The sequence below is a fragment of the Theropithecus gelada genome, chromosome 8 (assembly GCF_003255815.1).
Source record: "Theropithecus gelada isolate Dixy chromosome 8, Tgel_1.0, whole genome shotgun sequence".
In the NCBI taxonomy this organism is placed as follows: Eukaryota; Metazoa; Chordata; class Mammalia; order Primates; family Cercopithecidae; genus Theropithecus; species Theropithecus gelada.
In genome coordinates, this window is record NC_037676.1 from 35757175 (window position 1) to 35778996 (window position 21822).

Consider the following 21822-nt stretch of genomic DNA (forward strand, 5'->3'; position numbering starts at 1 on the left):
CCTAAGCTAATACTGGCCAGCCTTTGTGCTCTAACTTTTTCATCTTTTCTGGAGACATTTTATATGAACCATATAATGCCACATGGTCCCTGATGGCTGTATGGAGAGGAGGGATTTTGCTTATGTGGTATTGTGGTTGCAACTATATTTTCCCAGAACTTGCGTATATCTATGTCCCACTCTATGCCACCATTTCGCTCGTTGAGGAGTCCATTATGTGCACTGTGAAATGCACCAAAGCATTTCATTTTCATGAGATATGCACCAAAGCATTTTCATAATGCTAGCAACATATTTGAAAGTAATGGCAAAAACCATGGTTACTTTTGCACCAATCTAATGTAAGAAATATTTTTCAAATTTCAAAAATAATTCTCTCAAGAAGCAAATTGCATTTGCTTTATAAAAAAGCCACTGTAAGGTTCCGTATACTACCTCTCCTGCTTAAGTCCATTGAAAGGCAGAAAAAAAAAGAGCAAATCTGATCCAGCTAGTGTTAGGAATTACCCTATATTAGACTCCAACCTACCGGAAGACAGTACCAGATCGATCTCTGTTTTCCCACCAAAGAAAGAAGCAACTGTCACCTTGCTAGTTAACCCAGAGAGTACAAGTAGGGCCTCATCACTGTTACCCTGACCCTACTCTCTTCTTCCACCTGAGTCAGTGGCATGGACTTTTGTTCCTCCCTCCCCACTCTCCTCTGTCTCATCCAAACTTGCTTTCAGGAAAGAATCTATGAAACTTATTCACACTAAAATATTAATGTTTGATAAGGTTAAATGTGTCAGATATGAAGTAACTAAGTTTTAAAATCAAATCAGTGAAGGTTGGAGCTCAATGCTGAAAAATTACGTCACTCACAAAGAGCTACCACCATGAGCCATGATATAACATCCTTCCATCAGACAAGTGCCTCCCCTCTCTGTTTGCCTCTTATTAGGGATGCGCACTTTATTCTGGAGACCTCCATGCGGCCGATATAGAGCAATGCTCCATGTGTGTTGTCTTGTCCCCCCCATCCAAGCCATCAAGCAGCCAGACTTTGGTAGACGCAGAAGCCATCCTGGCGACCCTCACCATCGGATCTTTGCAAATTGACTCTTCCTCTGACTCGTCACCCTCAGTGTCAGGTGAGAACAGCACCCCTGACAAGAAGCTAGGACATATGGAAAAAGAAAAGAGAATTAACTCCTCTTTGAAGTATTTTAATTATGGGAAACAGGAGGGTGGGCCAGATGTCCTCTGAGGTCCCTTCCAATCCTGAGAATCCTATAGTAGAAATAGCCCACAGTTCAGGGCTCTGGAATTCTAAGTCAAATGGATAATGGTATGCATCTTCTAAATGGAATGCACTTAACACAGGTTTTTTATTTTTTCATTTTTAAAGAAAAAACACAATTTTGAAGTGTTATCGTTTTTGTTGTTATCAGTGAACATAGCATGTGGGATATTATTTTAATTAATGAGGTACTACTATAGTTATTATTATTATGAAATTCTCATTGGATCTTATAGATCTAATGCAATCAAGTTAAAATTGTTAGTTTTGTGGTTGAGAGAATGAACCATGATTCTCTTTTCCTTTTTGAGATAGTTTCAGTATATGAATTTTAGAAGACTAAGATCTTTTCTAACATCTATAGACTAAAACTGTCATACTTCAACTTCAGACTAGAAGGAGATGGTTAGGGAGATACAAGGGTCTTTCCAGGATGGGGATCGTGTCTTTCTTCCCTTTGTATTTCTCTCAGTGCCTATTGCAATTACTGTCATTTGGTTGATGTTTAACAAATACTCGTTGAATTGCAGCAAATGAGCCTGTGACACCTGAGGTGCTTCTGCACATTTCACTATGCCCAAAATGTGCCTATGGTCAATCCCCGTGAGAAAATTGTGATTTTCCTTCTCCCTCAAAATGGGAAAAAGCTTATACATTAGTCTGTTTCTAAAAATTGACTACCATCCCCTCAACCTAATCTAAAAGTACTATTACTAAAGAATTTTCTGTATCTAAAACAGATTTCCAATTCAAGAAATAAAAGTAAGTCATGATTGGAATCCCCTAGATCCAACTATGTTCCTTGGGGACAATTGATTCTCTGTATCAAGATCAGGTACTCAATCCTTGGGCCATGCAACCTCTGACCACAGCTGTCCCACTTTGCATGGCACTTGAAAAAGTTAGCATTGAAGGCATTGCAAGGCTTTTCATAATAATGGCTATGGATAAAAATGTTCATGATTCAAACTGGGAAACCAAAAATCTCTCTCTGATTCTGAGACACTGTTGTTATGCAAGAAAATATAAGGTTATTGGCACAAAGGAATAAAACAGTAATCTAATCTTTGGTGGGCAAACTGAGCTAGCTGTTATACAGACCTTCACTAAGCAACCAATGCCAACCCAGAGACCAGGGTTTCAGGGTGTTTTCCAAAGCAGAGCTAATAACAAGGCACTTCATGAATATCAAAGTGCCATGAACAGCCAGGCTCAGGAGGGGTGAGCCCTACCTCTGCTGAGCAAATCTGAAGTTCCATAAAAGTGCTGTTTTGTTCTGCCATAGGAATCCTTAGCTTAGCAATTAGGGTCACTCCTTGGATTCACTCATCATTTGTTTGTGTGTGTGTGTGTGTGTGTGTGTGTGTGTGTGTGTGTGTGCATGCTGGTAACTGTCCATAATTGGACAAAGAACAAGTATTCACTTTAAAAGCAGTATAGGCAGGGCTCTGTGGCTCACGCCTGTAATCCCAGCACATTGGAAGGCCGAGGCGGGGGGATCACGAGGTCAGGAGATTGAGACCATCTTGACCAACATGGTGAAACCCTGTCTCTACTAAAAATACAAAAATTAGCTTGGTGTGGTGGCTCTTGCCTGTAATCCCAGCAACTCGGGAGGCTGAGGCATAAGAATTGCTTGAACTCAGGAGGCAGAAGCTGTAGTGAGCCAAGATCATGCCACTGAACTCCAGTCTGGTGACAGAGCAAAAAAAAAAAAAAAAAAAATTTATAAATCCATATACAATGAAAATGCATGCACAATATAAGCTCAGGATAACTGACAACACCATAAGTCATTTAGTTGAGGGTCTAGGTGAATATTTCTTCCTGTTATTACTATTATTGAAATTTCACCTTCTTTAGGGACTAGAAAAAACATAAACCTATGATTCTAATTTTAGTTTCCTTTATATCTAGTGATTTTCCTACTTTATTCATTAAATCAACAAAAAAATTGATTTTTTTTTAAATTTTTTTTTATTATTATACTTCAAGTTCTAGGGTACATGTGCATGTTTGTTACATATGTGTACTTGTGCCATGTTGGCGTGCTGCACTCATCAACTCGTCAGCACCCATCAACTCGTCATTTACAACAGGTATAACTCCCAATGCAATCCCTCCCCACTCCCCACTCCCCATGATAGGCCCCGGTGTATGATGTTGCCCTTCCCAAGTCCAAGTGATCTCATTGTTCAGTTCCCACCTATGTGTGAGAACATGCGGATAGTTTGCTGAGAATGATGGTTTCCAGCTGAATCCATGTCCCTACAAAGGACACAAACTCATCCTTTTTTATGGCTGCATAGTATTCCATGGTATATATGTGCCACATTTTCTTAATCCAGTCTGTCACTGATGGACATTTGGGTTGATTCCAAGTCTTTGCTATTGTGAATAGTGCCACAATAAACATACGTGTGCATGTGTCTTTATAGCAGCATGATTTATAATCGTTTGGGTATATACCCAGTAATGGGATGGCTGGGTCATATGGTACTTCTAGTTCTAGATCCTTGAGGAATCCCCATACTGTTTTCTATAATGGTTGAACTAGTTTACAATCCCACCAACAGTGTAAAAGTGTTCCTATTTCTCCACATCCTCTCCAGCACCTGTTGTTTCCTGACTTTTTAATGATTGCCATTCTAACTGGTGTGAGATGGTATCTCATTGTGGTTTTGATTTGCATTTCTCTGATGGCCAGTGATGATGAGCATTTTTTCATGTGTCTGTTGGCTGTATGAATGTCTTCTTTTGAGAACTGTCTGTTCATATCCTTTGCCCACTTTTTGATGAGGTTGTTTGTTTTTTTCTTGTAAATTTGTTTGAGTTCTTTGTAGGTTCTGGATATTAGCCCCTTGTCAGATGAGTAGATTGCAAAAATTTTCTCCCATTCTGTCAGTTGCCTGTTCACTCTGATGGTAGTTTCTTTTGCTGTGCAGAAGCTCTTTAGTTTAATTAGATCCCATTTGTCAATTTTGGCTTTTGTTGCCGTTGCTTTTGGTGTTTTAGACATGAAGTCCTTGCCCATGCCTATGTCCTGAATGGTATTACCTAGGTTTTCTTCTAGGGTTTTTCTGGTATTAGGTCTAACATTTAAGTCTCTAATCCATCTTGAATTAATTTGCGTATAAGGAGTAAGGAAAGGATCCAGTTTCAGCTTTCTACTTATGGCTAGCCAATTTTCCCAGCACCATTTATTAAATAGAGAATCCTTTCCCCATTTCTTGTTTTTCTGAGGTTTATCAAAGATCAGATAGCTGTAGATGTGTGGTATTATTTCTGAGGACTCTGTTCTGTTCCATTGGTCTATATCTCTGTTTTGGTACCAGTACCATGCTGTTTTGGTTACTGTAGCCTTGTAGGATAGTTTGAAGTCAGGTAGCGTAATGCCTCCAGCTTTGTTCTTTTGACTTAGGATTGTCTTGGCAATGCGGGCTCTTTTTTGGTTCTATATGAACTTTAAAGCAGTTTTTTCCAATTCTGTGAAGAAAGTCATTGGTAGCTTGATGGGGATGGCATTGAATCTATAAATAACCTTGGGCAGTATGGCCATTTTCACGATATTGATTCTTCCTATCCATGAGCATGGTATGTTCTTCCATTTGTTTGTGTCCTCTTTTATTTCATTGTCGTTCTCCTTGAAGAGGTCCTTTACATCCTTTGTAAGTTGGATTCCTAGGTATTTCATTCTCTTAGAAGCAATTGTGAATGGAAGTTCATTCATGATCTGGCTCTCTGTTTGTCTGTTACTGGTGTACAAGAATGCTTGTGATTTTTGCACATTAATTTTGTATCCTGAGACTTTGCTGAAGTTGCTTATCAGCTTAAGGAGATTTTGGGCTGAGACAATGGGGTTTTCTAAATATACAATCATGTAATCTGTAAACAGGGACAATTTGACTTCTTCTTTCCCAGCTGAATACCCTTGATTTCTTTCTCTTGCCTGATTGCCCTAGCCAGAACTTCCAACACTATGTTGAATAGGAGTGGTGAAGGAGGGCATCCCTGTCTTGTGCCAGTTTTCAAAGGGAATTCTTCCAGGTTTTGCCCATTCAGTATGATATCGGCTATGGGTTTGTCATAAATAGCTCTTATTATTTTGAGATACGTTCCATCAATACCGAATTTATTGAGTGTTTTTAGCATGAAGGGCTGTTGAATTTTGTCAAAGGCCATTTCTGCATCTATTGAGATAATCATGTGGTTTTTGTCTTTGGTTCTGTTTCTATGCTGGATTACGTTTATTGATTTGCGTATGTTGAACCAGCCTTGCATCCCAGGGATGAAGCCCACTTGATCATGGTGGATAAGCTTTTTGATGTGCTGCTGGATCCGGTTTGCCAGTATTTTATTGAGGATTTTTGCATCGATGTTCATCAGGGATATTGGTCTAAAATTCTCTTTATTTGTTGTGTCTCTGCCAGGCTTTGGTATCAGGATGATGTTGGCCTCATAAAATGAGTTAGGGAGGATTCCCTCTTTTTCTATTGATTGGAATAGTTGCAGAAGGAATGGTACCAGCTCCTCCTTGTACCTCTGGTAGAATTCAGCTGTGAATCCATCTGGTCCTGGACTTTTTTTGGTTGGTAGGCTATTGATTATTGCCTCAATTTCAAAGCCTGCTATTGCTCTATTCAGGAATTTCACCTCTTCCTGGTATATTCTTGGGAGATTGTAAGTGTCCAGGAAATTATCCATTTCTTCTAGATGTTCTAGTTCATTTGCGTAGAGGTGTTTATAGTACTCTCTGATGGTAGTTTGTATTTCTGTGGGGTCTGTGGTGATATCCCCTTTATCATTTTTTATTGCGTCTATTTGATTCTTCTCTCTTTTATTCTTTATTAGTCTTGCTAGCAGTCTATCAATTTTGTTGATCTTTTCAAAAAACCAACTCCTGGATTCATTGATTTTTTGGAGGATTTTTTGTGTCTCTATCTCCTTCAGTTCTGCTCTGATCTTAGTTATTTCTTGCCTTCTGCTAGCTTTGGAATGTGTTTGCTCTTGCTTCTCTAGTTCTTTTAATTGTGATGTTAGAGTGTCAATTTTAGATCTCTCCAGCTTTCTCTTGTGGGCATTTAGTGCTATAAATTTCCCTCTACACACTGCTTTAAATGTGTCCCAGGATTCTGGTATGTTGTATCTTTGTTCTCATTGGTTTCAAAGAACATCTTTATTTCTGCCTTCATTTCGTTATGTACCCAGTAGTCATTCAGGAGCAGGTTGTTCAGTTTCCATGTAGTTGAGCGGTTTTGATTGAGTTTCTTAGTCCTGAGTTCTAGTTTGATTGCACTGTGGTCTGAGAGACAGTTTGTTATAATTTCTGTTCTTGTACATTTGCTAAGGAGTGCTTTACTTCCAACTATGTGGTCAATTTTGGAATAAGTGTGATGTGGTGCTGAGTAGAATGTGTATTCTGTTGATTTGGGGTGGAGAGTTCTGTAGATGTCTATTAGGTCTGCTTGCTGCAGAGATGAGTTCAATTCCTGGATATCCTTGTTAACTTTCTGTCTCGTTGATCTGTCTAATGTTGACAATGGAGTGTTGAAGTCTCCCATTATTATTGTATGGGAGTCTAAGTCTCTTTGTAAGTCTCTAAGGACTTGCTTTATGAATCTGGGTGCTCCTGTATTGGGTGCATATATATTTAGGATAGTTAGTTCTTCCTGTTGAATTGATCCCTTTACCATTATGTAATGGCCTTCTTTGTCTCTTTTGATCTTTGATGGTTTAAAGTCTGTTTTATCAGAGACTAGGATTGCAACTCCTGCTTTTTTTTGTTCTCCATTTGCTTGGTAGATCTTCCTCCATCCCTTTATTTTGAGTCTATGTATGTCTCTGCAAGTGAGATGGGTCTCCTAAATACAGCAAACTGATGGGTCTTGACTCTTTATCCAGTTTGCCAGTCTGTGTCTTTTAATTGGAGCATTTAGTCCATTTACATTTAAGGTTAATATTGTTATGTGTGAACTTGATCCCGCCATTATTATAATAACTGGTTATTTTGCTCATTAGTTGATGCAGTTTCTTCCTAGCCTTGATGGTCTTTACATTTTGGCATGTTTTTGCAATGGCTGGTACCGGTTGTTCCTTTCCATGTTGAGTGCTTCCTTCAGGGTCTCTTGTAAGGCAGGCCTGGTGGTGACAAAATCTCTAAGCATTTGCTTATCTGTAAAGGATTTTATTATTCCTTCACTAATGAAACTTAGTTTGGCTGGATATGAAATTCTGGGTTGAAAATTCTTTTCTTTAAGAATGTTGAATATTGGCCCCCACTCTCTTCTGGCTTGTAGAGTTTCTGCCGAGAGATCTGCTGTTAATCTGATGGGCTTCCCTTTGTGGGTAACCCGACCTTTCTCTCTGGCTGCCCTTAAGATTTTTTCCTTCATTTCAACTTTGGTGAATCTGGCAATTATGTGTCTTGGAGTTGCTCTTCTCGAGGAGTATCTTTGTGGCATTCTCTGTATTTTCTGAATTTGAATGTTGGCCTGCCCTACTAGGTTGGGGAAGTTCTCCTGGATGATATCCTGAAGAGTGTTTTCCAACTTGGTTCCATTTTCCCCCACTTTCAGGCACCCCAATCAGATGTAGATTTGGTCTCTTTACATAATCCCATACTTCTTGCAGGCTTTGTTTATTTCTTTTTCTTCTCTTTTCTTTAGGTTTCTCTTCTCATTTCATTTCATTCATTTAACCCTCAATCGCTGATACTCTTTCTTCCAGTTGATCAAGTCAGTTACTGAAGCTTGTGCATTTGTCACGTATTTCTCATGTCGTGGTATTCATCTCTGTCCATTCATTTATGGCCTTATCTGCATTAATTATTCTAGTTATCAATTCTTCCACTCTTGTTTCAAGATTTTTAGTTTCTTTGCACTGGGTATGTAATTCCTCCTTTAGCTCTGAGAAGTTTGATGGACTGGAGCCTTCTTCTCTCATCTCGTCAAAGTCATTCTTCATCCAGCTTTGATCCATTGCTGGCAATGAGCTGCGTTCCTTTGCAAGGGGTGATGCACTCTTATTTTTTGAATTTCCAGCTTTTCTGCCCTGCTTTTTCCCCATCTTTGTGGTTTTATCTGCCTCTGGTCTTTGATGATGGTGACGTACTGATGGGGTTTTGGTGTGGGTGTCCTTCCTGTTTGTTAGTTTTCCTTCTAACAGTCAAGACCCTCAGCTATAGGTCTGTTGGAGATTGCTTGAGGTGCACTCCAGACCCTGTTTGCCTGAGTATCAGCAGCAGTGGCTGCAGAAGATAGAATATTGCTGAACAGCGAGTGTACCTGTCTGATTCTTGCTTTGGAAGTTTCCTATCAGGGGTGTACTTCACCGTGTGAGGTGTGGGGTGTCGGTCTGCCCTTAGTGGGGGATGTCTCCCAGTTAGGCTACTCAGGGGTCAGGGACCCACTTGAGCAGTCAGTCTCTGTCCATTGTCAGATCTCAACCTCCGTGTTGGGAAATCCACTGCTCTCTTCGAAGCTGTCAGAGTCGTTTGCGTCTGCAGAGGTTTCAGCTGCTGTTTTTGTTGTTGTTGTTGCTGTTGTTTAGCTGTGCCCTGTCCTCAGAGGTGAAGTCTACAGAGACAGGCAGGACTCCTTGAGCTGCTGTGAGCTCCACCCAGTTTGACCTTCCCAGCGACTTTGTTTACCTACTTAAGCCTCAGCAATGGCGGGCGCCCCTCCCCCAGCCTTGCTGCTGCCTTGCTGCGAGATCACAGACTGCTGTGCTAGCAATGAGGGAGGCTCCGTGGGCGTGGGACCCTCCCGGCCAGGTGTGGGATATATTCTCCTGGTGTGCCCGTTTGCTAAGATCCTTGGTAGAGCGCAGTATTGGGGTGGGAGTTACCCGATTTTCTAGGTGTTGTTTGTCTCAGTTCCCCTGGCTAGGAAAAGGGATTCTCTTCCCTCTTGGGCTTCCCAGGTGAGGTGATGCCTCGCCCTGCTTCAGCTCTCACTGGTTGGGCCGCAGCAGCTGACCAGCACCGACTGTCCCGCACACCCTAGTGAGATGAACCCAGTACCTCAGTTGAAAACGCAGAAATCACCTGTCTTCTGTTTCGTTCGCGCTGGGAGTTGGAGACTGGAGCTGTTCCTATTCGGCCATCTTGCTCTGCCCCAGGCAAAAAAATTGATTTTTTAATGATATGTCGGGTACTCTGTTACAGGCAAGAAGGTTGCCCTTAAAGGAGAAGCTGACTGGTTTTGGGGGAAGGAGGTTGAGAAAAGAAAGAATAAAAATTGGAAAGGCAAAGAGAAAAGAAATGGAAGGAATGTCAAAGTATTTGAATCATTATGAGTATGAGTGTGCTTAAGCAAAAAGATGAAAAGACAAGGTTAGAGAAGAATGTGCTAAGTTGGGCTTGTTTGGATGGGATCACACCCATTTGTGTGACGGGGAAACATAGATCCAGATAGGCTCTAAGGACCCACCTAATGAAGGCGTCAGGTCTGCTTATCTGGCACTGTCACATCAGTGAGGTCACATTTTAAGAACATTTTGAGGCAACCTGTGAATAGCAAAGGGCTCTTACCCAAAATCTTCCCCAACTACTCTGGCATCATAAGTCTCTATCTGGAGTTTGTATTAATAATATAGAAATTCCCAATAATCACAGAAGCCTGTTTGGCTTTCTTAATCATTCTTCTCATTCCATAATAATACTCCTCTTCCACCATACGTAAGAGGTAGAACCAGGAACACACACCCCCAAGAACTGAAATTATAAAGGATTGTGAGATTCTACCAGGAGACAGAAAGCATCGTCCACAATGAGCACTAAAATAATATTTGCTGGTAGGAAGTTTTCTATCACTTTCACTCGGGGATACAGTGTTTCTCAACCAGTGGCAATTTGTCTCCTGAGGTCACCTTACAATGTCTGGAGGCAGTTTTGATTTTCACCACTGTGGGAATGCTGTCACCATCTAGTGGGTAGAAGTCAAAGATGCTGCTAAACATCTTTCAATACAAAGGACGGCCTCACACAATTAGAAAATGTCAACAGTACCAGGTGGAGAAACTCTGCCCTAACCTATCTGGTGAGCCCTTTGAGGGATCAGTGGGCGTTTCCACATCTTCATAGTCATGATAAACATAAATGTGAAGCCAAGCTAGGACCACCAAGGCTATTCCCTGCAGAAATTCACCCAGGGAAATTGGATGCAGCAGGGAGGTTTGGGGGAGCAGCAGAGTGAGGACTTTCTGAAGGATCAGTGAGAATGCCAGGCCTCCTGGACATCTCCATGGGAAATTTTAGGTTTTTCCATAATACACTAATTACTGCCCTGTCACATCACAAGGAGAACAGGCTGGCAAACCTAGGTACTAAACTAAATAATCTGTGGCATAATCTAAACATACAACGGTAATTAAGCCTGACAACTTAATATGCTACTGAAATTTAAATGTACAGAAGTAATCTACAATTAAGCAATCTTTTGTAATAGCACCCTGCCAGACTGGAAGATTTCAGGTATAATACTGTGTACTATTAGGTAGCAAAAATATTGACATTAGTAAAATGTACCCAGGCTATGATATGACACATTCAAATTAACCATTGCTAGAAAAGGAGATGGAGTTAAGGTGGAAATTCAGTTGCTGTCCTTCAGACGGCATCAGAAGCAGATTTTCATACAGCTGCTTCAGCTGATGTGAATGTGTCTGTACCCAATTAGAACACTGGATTCTAAACATCAGGATATGTCAAGTCCTTTATTAGCAGAGAACTGGAATCAGAAAGTGGGGTTCAAAGGGGGATTTCCCCATACAGAGGTTTTCCCTTTGTAGAAAACTGATTTCAATATTTTATTGAAAATTCCAGTCAAACCTTGTATATCTTAATAGGGCTACAACTTAAGTAGGTACCCTGAAAAAGAGTATGGGCTTTGAAGTTGGTACTGATCAGGCTGTGAAGCTTCCTCCATTATTTACAAGCCATGTGATCTTGGGCATGGTATGTAAATCCTGGTGGCAGTTTTCTCATCGTCAAAGGTAATCTCACTATAGTTAACTCACAGAGTACATGTAATAATCATGTAATTCTTATCTCTTTACAGTGTCTACTGCTTACAGCAGCCAGAGATTTTTTACACATATTCATCGGATAATCTCATTTCCTTACTTTAAATTCTACAATGTTGACCCATGGCAATTAAAGGAAAATCTAGGATCTTGCAAGCCAGCAGGGACCTTTGATTCTCTCTTCCTTCATCCTGTTCACACTGGCTATTACCCACCATGGGTTCTTTATCATAACCCTTCTGCCAGGATGACTTTTCCTTTTTCCTCAGATTCTGTCCCAATGTCAGAGAAGTCCCCCTTTGGGGCCTTATCTAAAGTCGTGTCTCCAAACTCAATGACTATCCTCTGAAATTTGGGGTTTTCTCATACTCATCAATATCTGAAAATCTTTTGTATTTGCAACATGTCGTATGTGACTGGGGCAAGAACTGTACATAGTTCTAGTATGGAGTAGATACTTCAAAATATTTATAAAGGAAGAAAGGGAGGGAGGAAGAAAAGAGGAGAAAGGAAGAAAAGGAAAGAAGGAAGGAATGAAGGAAGGAGGAAAAGAAAAAAGGAAAAAGAAAAGAATGAAGGAAAGGAAGAAGGGCAAAAGAAAGTAAAGGAGAAGGGGGAAAGGGAAGAAAGAAAGAAGAACAGGAGGAGAGGGAAGGAAGGAGGGAGGGAGGGAGGGAGGGAGGGAGAGAAGGAAGGAAGGAAAGGTGGGAGGGAAGGGAAGGAAAGAGAAAGGAAGGGAAAGGAAAGAGGGAAGAAATGGAAAGAAGGAAGGAAGGGAGGGAGGGAGGGAGGGAAGGACGAAGGGAATGAGGAAGGGGAGAAAGAAGGGAAGGATAAAAGGAAAGGAACGAAATTAGAAAGGAAAAAAGAGAAGGAAAGGAGGGAAAGGAAGAGAAGAGAAGGGAGAAGAAAAGGGAAAGAGGGTGCATGAAACAGATAAAGCATCTTAATCTGAGAATAAAATAGAACTTTAATTCCCCCAAGTCTTCCTGCATTATGGAAATCTCAGACATATTTTTAAGGAAAGATAATTTCAGGTATTTAGATCCCATCAAGAGTAAGAATTATCAGTGAATTAGGATCTCTAACCAGCCATGTAAACCTTCCTCTTTAATAGCTGTGTGAATCCAGTTAGCCCTCTGCGCTTCCATTTCCTCACCAAAAACTGAACAATTTTGTGAAATCCTGGAGGTCACTGATGGTTCTAGACATAAACCAAATGTCTTGGGTTCTTCATGAGGACCTTCAGTTTTTATCCTACATACATTACTCAGAAATTTACTAGAAATCAGAAATATATTCAGCTCTACTCTGCATTAACAAGAAGTGGTTCTTTTCCATCTCAGTAGCGAGATGGGAAAGGTGTGAAATATTGTAGTATGTAGCATTTCCTCTGGAAACAAACCTCTCTTTGGATTTCCCCTTTTCCTGGTCTCCACCTCAGTGACTCCATTCCCTGTCATCTTCCCATTGTCTATTTCTCAGAGGGCCTAAGCACAGAGCTCACCTCCATTCATTCCACTTCTTACCCCTACCAATTACCCCACTCGGGGAACAAAGGACCTTCCAAAGATTTTGCTCTCTTCTTAGCAGCAAGGAATCTTAATTACAAGGAGATCTTGAAGGTTTACAATATTTTTTTCCTCTTACATCCTCAGAAAACTTAAAGTAACCAACAGTTGTAAGCACAACTTACAATGCCATTATAGTGTTTTTCTTTTTCTTTTTTTTTTTTTAATGGCACCCTATTTTCCCATTTTCCCCACCAACCTTTTTTTTTTTCCCAGCTACATATTTTTTGAGATAGGTTCTCGGTCTGTCGCCCAGGTTGGAGTGCAGTAGCACGATGATGGCTCACTGTAAGCTCTGAACTCCTGGGCTCAAGCAACCCTCTCACCCCAGCCTCCTATGTAGCTGGGATTTCAGCTGTGCACCACTACACCCAGCTGATTTTTAAAAAAATTTTTTTAGAGAACTGGTCTCTCTATGTTGTTCAGGATTGTCCTGAACTCCTAGACTGAAGTGATCCTCATGTGTTAGCCTCCCAAAGTGTTGAGATTATGGGTGTGAGGCACTGCACCCAACCTTCTATTCCGTTTCTTTCCTCTTACATTTTTAGTTTAAGTTGGAGACTAAACCTCTGATGTCATACTTCTTTCTGAAACTCACCGTGTGATAAAGCTCTTTCAGGCCAGTGCCGTGCATCCCTGTTTTGGGGTCGAAGCTCACAGAGGTTACTGCAGTGCCTTATCTCCGAAGACAGGAGGGAACCGTGTCTACAACCTGAGCACAGAGATCAAGGGTTCTGAGTGACATCCCAGCCCAGTCTTTAAGAAACCCCACAGCTTTCCATATGGAGACAGGCAGGCAGCCAGTTCTGCAGAGACAAAGCAATGCCTCAGCCCAGGGAGGAGCTAAAGAAGCAGAGAATATCCGGAGTCAGCAGCCACTCATAATGTGTCCTAAAGCACTCATGGGGACAGCACCACCCATATATTTGCAGTTTCCTTAAAATACTACAGGCAACTTGATGTGGTTTGAGCTACTGCCTGACTGAATTGTTACCTAGCACAGCCACTCAGTGGAGAGTAAGCATATCTTAATTGTGACATCAATAAGCAACTACTGGGAGAACTTTGCCTTTTTTGTAAGTCATTTGAAGCGCCATTTAGAAAGAACAGACATAGCCAGGCATGATGGCTCATACCTGTAATCCCAGCACTTCAGGAAGCCAGGAAAGGAGGATTAGTTGAGGCTGGGAGTTTGAGACCAGCCTGGGCAGCGTAGCAAGACCCCATCTCTGCAAAGATAAAAATAAAAATAAATTAGCTGGGTATGGTGGCATGTGCCAGAAGTCCTAACTCCTCAGGAGGCTGGGCAGCAGGATCACTTGAGTTCAGGAGTTGGAGCCTACAGTGAACTCTGATGGCACCACTGTAGTCCAGTCTTGGTGATGGAGCAAGACCCTGTTTCAAAAAATGCAAAAAAAGAAAAAAAGAAAAGAAAGATCCCCCCCACACACACACACATACACACTCTCCTCCCCACATTTATCAAAAGGAGATGCTGAGGAGACCCACATCATAATTTTTTGTCTAAACATAGTAAAGGATTTGGGATTTGCACATGAAAGTAACTTTGCTAAGATAAAGCACAGTTACATGATATTCTTCTACATTTTTGACGTTTCGTAAGGCATTGTGCTTGCATTTATCACCTCTTTTCTTCTTTGCAGAGGAGACTGCAAGTTACACAAATGGACATAATGAGAAATCAAACTGCCGAAAAGTCCCTATCCTTATAGAACTGAGTAAGTGGTGTTTTGAGGGCAAAATTCAATGGAGAAATTTTTATGATATATAACTGATGTTCCAAGGATCTTTTTAGAATGCACAAAGGACTCAGGAACCAGAATGGGACTCAGAGCTTCAAGTGCTTGCCCGGATGTTACATTTGGGCTTTGATCCAGCTGGGGACGTCAGTGTATCTGGTGTCAAGGTTCAGAAATGACATCTGCCTTTTCCACTCTTCTAGTTACCAGGAGAGGGAGGGGGACCAGCAACTGGCTTAGTCTTATTCAGAGGGAGGGGCCACGGATTTGAAGACTGCTAGAAAGAATCTCCCTGTACTGACTAGTCAAACCCATCACAGGACTTTAGGTCAGATGCCTTCCTTTCCAGCAGTGACACCAGCACTGGGCCAGTGTAATGCAGGAGAGGCACGTGGGGTATAGACTTAGAGAAGGTGCTCACCCTTGGTGTACCCAAATTTTGTGTCCCCTGTATTTCCCCCCTGTCACCTTAATCCCAGCCCTGAGTGATACTTTCCTAAAATAGGCAAAAAAAAAAAAAAAAGAAAAAGAAAAAAGAAAAGAAAAACTCTTGAAGAATTAACAGAATATGCTGTTATCTGTCACCAGCACCTGTATAAAACTTCCCTAGGCACAAGGAGCTCTGGGAACAGAAGACAAGGGAGGGAAGGCAGGGAAGGGTAACCAAGTGCATTTGGTAAGGTGCATTGCTGGGGCACCAGGGGACACACTGGGATTTACTACTGAGTATAGTTGAAGAGAAAAGGAGAAAATCCCAGGCAAGAGGAGAATGGTGCCATTAGTGCAGATTGAACCAATTCAGAGATGATCACTAAAAGCTGCTCCTAGCTGTGATTTGACCTATTTTACTAACCAGAAAAATGCATAATTGGCATTTTATGAGCAAGATTACCAAAACCAGTGGGATTTATCCCAAATTAGATGAACATCTAGAGCTCTTAGTCCTGCAAAGTGGGAGAACTTAGAGAGGAATCAGTAGGTGTCACCGCCATGTGAGCTGGGAGTGACAGTGTAGAAGGTGAGAGGTGAGTCACTGCTTCATTGCTACCTAGCATTCCTGGCCGTTTTATGGAGCAGAGGCTGTTGCAGCTCAGCTCTGAAGATCCTAGACCCCTGGATCCTAGTACCTGCCTGCCTATTTGGAACCACCTTGAAGCTGTCTGCTGCAGTTTTTAATTATATTTTACTTTTTTCCTCCCCTTTGAACCATCTCTAACTGTTGAGCTGTATACAGTTGGTTCTCTGTATCTGTGAGGCATTGGTTCCATAACTCACTCTCCACTCCTCCCCTTGCCCTACTTCCTTCAGACACCAAAATCCATGATGCTCAAATCCTTTATATAAAATGGTATAGTACCGTCAACCCTCTGTATCCATGGGTTTCCATCTGCAGTTAATTGAATCCTTGAATGCAAAACCTGTGGAAATGGAGGACCAACTGTATACATCAAATGCATTAATTCAAAGAAGAGTGTAAGTTAGAGTTGTTGGGAAGAAATCAGCCAGTTTCTCACTGACCCAGAGGTGCATCTGGTCACTCTCTGGGGACTTACAGGCTTTGTTTCTGGCACCAAGTAGCTCTTATCAAGTTAACCTAACAACCCACCTGCCAGCTTGTCCAGGTTCTTGTTGTCTAGCTGACTGGAAATGGTCACATTGACATGGGAGCTGCAGGTCTGATGTTCTGTACCACTTTGTTACAGAACGGATGGGAATCTGAAGGAAATGACCAGGAAAGCTGAGGCCGCTAGTTTAGGATGATACAGCAGGATTTGGACAAAGGCTCATGGGATATTTGTGTGTGTGTGTGTGTTTGTGTGTGGAGGGTTCACAATGCAAGAAGAGGAATGTAGAAGTGCACAGGAGATGTGGGTTGATATTAGTCATACCTTGCTCATCTTTTATAAAAATAATGCTGTTCTCAGAAGAAAATGATTCATTAATATTACTTCATTCATTAATGTCACTTCCCCCAAACATACTGAGGAATAATTTAAGGCATTAGGGGATAATCCAGACATAGTAAGCAATGGATTCCGAATTGTGTGTCCAGCATATTTGTTTGGATTGGTCATTTCAAGAAGTGTAATGTCAAGAACTGTGGAGAGTCTAAGGCTATCCTATTTGCAAACCAACAGGTGCACCTACCCCAGTCTCATGGATGCTGGCAGAAGATATAAGACTCCTGGATCAGAGAACAAAACAAAACCAATCAGTTTTATTACTCAGAGTAATAACAGCAGCTGGAGTATCCTCATTTTTGTGTTGGTTGCCCAAGCCCTGCTTTCCACCGGGTGACATGAAGAGTAACACCTGTACCCACAGTGGATTGCTCTTTAGGATAGGAACCTGAACTCAGGAAACCAGAGTCTTTTATAACAGGCAGTAAGCATGCCTTCCCTTTGCTCCTGTGGGAGACATCGTCTCTATCTTCCAATGCTGTTCTTGAGACATTCTTACATTCTTGAAGCAAGAGTCTAAAACAAACTTTGGGAGGCTGAAGTGGGTGGATCATTTGAAGTCAAGAGTTTGAGACCAGCCTGGCTAACATGGTGAAACCCTGTCTCTACTAAAAATACAAAAATTAGCTGGACATCGTGGTACATGCCTGTAATTCCAGCTACTTGGGAGGCTGAGGCATGATAATTGCTTGAACCTGGGAGGCAGAGGTTGCAGTGATTGTGCCATTGGGCAGCCTGGGTGATGAAATGAGACTTACTCAAAAAAAATTTTTTTTAAAAAGAGTCTAGGAACAAAGGCAGCCTGTGCCTCTCCTCTCACGGACCACAATGATGCCTGTATTCACCTCAGAGGCTGCCTACAGGGGTCTGAGTTGGAGCCTGGGGCCAGTACAGACATGCTGATAGATAACTTGGCTACTGCTATACTGGCCTTAGTTAGGATGATTCCCTAAGCCCTTGCCACACAGAGTGCCATCCATGAATCGGTAACCTCAGCAGCATCTGGGAGCTGGCTGGGCATGTAGACTTTCAGCCCTCAGCCTAGATCCAGTGAATCAGAATCTGTATTGCAACCAGATCTCCAAGTGATTCATATGTGCATTAAATTTTGAGAGGCACTGGGCTTAAGTGACGGGTGACCATGTGTTCCTATTCATTACTATGATACCAGGGCAGTTTTTGAGCATGCTCCCTTTTGCTCCCCCAAAATATCCTGGTTTGAAAGATGAATTATACGAGGATGACAATCAGAACACTTCTTGAGAAACTGAGCCTGTGCTCCAGCAATGTCCCCTTGATGGTGAATGTACCCAACAGAACTATGTCTTTTGTGGGAAGGAAGATATTTGGAAAGGAAAGAAAAAAAAATGTACTGAAATAGGGGTAGATCCGACAGAGACCCCAAAGAAGACATCAGATCTTTTGATCAAGTGGTCGCCCCTTGGCCTGCATGGATGGCAGTTCTTATATTCTTAACTTGATCTGATTGTCTTTCCTTTTTGCCTCTTGCCTTGCAGAAAATCCTTCCAACATTCACTTTATTGAACGGCTTGGTGGACTGGAAGGGTCCCTCCAAGAAACAAATCTGCATCTCAGCACTGCCTTTTCTACAGGCTCTGTTTTTTCTGGCAGCTTCTTGGATTCTCTCCTGGCCACGGTAAGAAAAGTTAAGCCACAGAGCCCACAAAACCAAGCCCTCTGCAGAGAAGTGAGCAGGTGGCATAGAACTGAGTAGATGATAACATCTCTCAGTTCTAAGTTCTCTTTGATTTTCAAAAACAAGCTTGTTCCCACACATTAATTTATCTTTTCTGATAACTACTGGGTGTGGGAAGCAACATTTTCACATTTTCAAGATTAAAAACATGAGGCTCTTGGAGCCAGAACCCCTGATGCCAGGAAAAGTGAGTGCTGGCCTCTCAGCTTCGAAGGCATCACTGCAGACCAGTCCCCTTGGGATCAGAGCTCAGGAGATACTACTTTCCCTTCTCTCTAAAATCCTCCCAACAGCTCATGTGGAAATTGGCCATAAAGGGATCCAGAGTTTCAAGGAAGAAGCTCTGGCCTTTGCTGGTGAGTTTTGTTCAAAGCTAAGTCAAATCTCCCTCCATGTTCCTCCTCTCATGGGGAGCATTGTTGACTACATGGTTGTTCTTTAGTTTTTAGCACCTCTTTAGCCACCTGGCAAATTTTTTCCCCCTGGATGGAATTAATTCATCCTACAAATGCCCACTGAACACCTACTCTGTGCAGGGCACTGTTGGGGGGTGGTGCTGGGGAATCTGCAGCTTGAGAATGACAAAAGCCTCACCCACATGGGGCCTGCTGAGTGGAGGGTATTGGCATATGCATCATAAATAAGTAACACAGAGGGATGCCAGTTACACGGGCTAAGGAGATGTGAGATAGGAAATGTGGAATTTGGGGAAGGAATTGCAAGATTCAATAACATGCTGAGAAGGTGGCAGGTGAGCCCAGCTCTGGGGAAGAGAAGAGAACACAGGATTCAAAAGAAGTGAGGTGGGAGCTGTTAGAAATAGATAATCAGTGCCATGAAGAAAAGTCAACATGGAGACAAAAGATCTCTCAGCAAGGCAATCTTTACTTTCTGCAAAAAGGGTGCTCAATGGCAGATGGAACAATGGTGAGAGCACAGTTGAACAAAGGAAAAGCAGACATATTTATCCCTTACGCATTTGGGTCATCCTTACTGCTGTGTCCTGCATTCATTGGCCGGAGCTATCATCACAGTCTTAAACTGATACCCAATTTGCTAATAACCTAAAACTTTCCTAAATAAGTAAGTGCAAGGAAAAATGAAGAAGAAGAGGAAGTTGCTTACGACAGGTTTAAGGAAGCAATAGCATTTCCACATAAGGAAGGTACAGAAACTATGAGCTAAGACTTGCCTGGGTCTGTCCAGGCATGCCTGAGTAAGCCAAAACAACTAACTGGAGGAAAATGTAAGAAGTAATAGTTGATAGGAGGATTTAGAGTAAGGAGCTATTATTCCTAGTGTCTATTATTTTATTTTTAAACCAAGATGAGCTTTGAAGAGGAACTTTTCTACTTTCTACAGAGTACACCCCAGAGTGTTAAAGGAGTTTCAAATTGACTGAGACTCATGAGATCGGTGTGTAGCCATTGGTGAATGACTTGCAAGAACTCTTCCAAAGGAAAGCCACATAACCCACTGCCTCCCACACTCCTCCTACTTGGGATTTTCAAGGGAAGAGCTGCAGAATGGCTGGATGTCAATATGCAGTTGCTTATATGCAGAAGAATCTGAGCACAGTTGACGAACTTGTGTCTTCTGGAGGTCCACATGAAGAGGCATCACGCCTGAATTTCAGGAATGCCTCAAGGCATAGTTTGCAAGTTTAAGGGAGCATGGCTGGGCATATCCATCCCCTTCCTAACATCAGTGCCATTTGGCATGAGATTGTGTTGCCCTGGACTCTGCCTGTCTAAGCCGTAGTAGGGGTCTCATATACCCCATCAAGCTCTTAGAGAGAGAATACCACTTAAATGGTAGTTTAACATTAAATAAATTAGTAGAGTGCAAAGCTCCTAAAGAGTTAAGCAGCTCAGCCTTCACTGTGCCAGGGAGGTACTGGAGGAAGTCAAGTCAGGTTACTTTTCTGAGAAGGTGGCTCTGTCAGAGAAAGTGTTATATCACTGTCTGTCACTGATACATCAATTAACTCGCCTGGAATTAATGACTGGAGTGTCAGGCAGGAGGTGACTTTCGATGAACTTGACCTGTCTGCAGATACATTTCAGATGGGTTTCAGGTCCTAGTTCTCTTCAGAGATCCTTAGATGTCAGGCAGCTTCATGCCTTAAATTAAAATTGAGACTTAATTAAACACCACCAGCTCACGCAGGCAGGAACAGAGCCACAGATTCTATTTAGAATTGGTCAGAAGGGCAGGATGGACAGGGAAGGGCTGGAAGAGTAGGGACAACAACAAATGAACACACAAGCACAAGCCAGTATGAGGAATACAGATTTGGTCACGAGCCTAATTCCTCCCACCACTCAGCACCTGATCGTGACATTGGCCTTGGGTGGTCTAAAGAGTGCAGCTTCTTCCCAGGCTGCCTTCAGATATTGGGTCAATGGGCTTCACTTGGTGGAAGAGGAAGATTCTTGCTGGAAAACAAAATGTGCCACATAGAGAATAAAGGCCACACAGTGTGACCTGAAACTGCGGTCATCACATGAGGTCACAACACACAGTGGATCAACAGCTTTGCCTTCAGAACTCTTTGTAAGTACTTATTTTAGGACTGGCATTTGTTCAACTGAATTTGGGCAGGGGTGGCAATGGAGCATCAGGGAAGAAGGCGTCTTCTATGTCAAGGGTGCCAACTGAATCTTGAACCTCTAAATCTCTACCTAGCAGTTTTCTGCCCCAGCTCTTGAATCTTTAATAATGTACGCCACAGCAAAATGAACACACTGTAACATTATTTAATGATGAGTTGAACTAGGCCATTGAAAATAATTGTGAATGCTGATTATTTTTGTTTTCCTTCTCTTGTTTCCCTTCTCTCTGCACCTGATTCTAGTGGTTCTATGTGCCCTTATCAGTGTGGGGGTGGCTTTCCATCACCAAAGAAAGACCCAAGGATCAAGACTGAGCCTCCAATCTCATTGTCTCCTTTATTCTGGGGACCATTTGATCTTGGGTGGACTCTGGATCTTACCACCTGGTCACATGGAAATACCTTCGGAGAGGAAGAGAACATTTATCACCTTCCAGTAACAACATCTGGAGTCACTATAGTGGCTCCTGAATACATTCTCAAATACTTCACTTATTCTCTGTATGTGCTGGAGCATCTCCTGGCGGAGGGTTGGTAGGAAGGCAATGACCTCGATCTCCCCATTAACTTAGAAAGGCAGTTGTGGGTCCTGGAGCTATGACCTCCACAGACCCCCCAAGGCAGACATTGCCGATGACCACAGTTCTCTTCCCCCAGATCATACCTTTTTCTATATAGGTCTCTAGGCAATTTATTTTGATGAGTTTTCTTGTTGAGATAATATCAAGAATAATAGCTATTGATCTTAAGAAGAGTAACATCTTTCAAGCACTTACCTAGAGCCAAGGAGTTCACTAAATGCATTACCTCCATTATCTGGTTTAATTCTCCTGTCAAATATGGAAGCTTAGCTGAGTGAATAATCTGCCAAAGGCTGCATCATTTACAAGTAAC

General features: G+C 42.1%; 1 protein-coding gene across 1 annotated transcript in view; it reads left to right on the forward strand.

Annotated features, from left to right (window-relative positions):
• The window catches only part of KCNU1 (potassium calcium-activated channel subfamily U member 1), a 162382-nt gene that overhangs the window by 130690 nt on the left and 9870 nt on the right, over positions 1 to 21822 (forward strand). Inside the window, exons 22-24 of the mRNA XM_025394530.1 lie at positions 944 to 1133; positions 14541 to 14615; positions 18115 to 18254. Coding sequence (XP_025250315.1) covers positions 944 to 1133; positions 14541 to 14615; positions 18115 to 18254 — 405 coding nt within the window. The remainder of the gene's footprint in view (positions 1 to 943; positions 1134 to 14540; positions 14616 to 18114; positions 18255 to 21822) is intronic.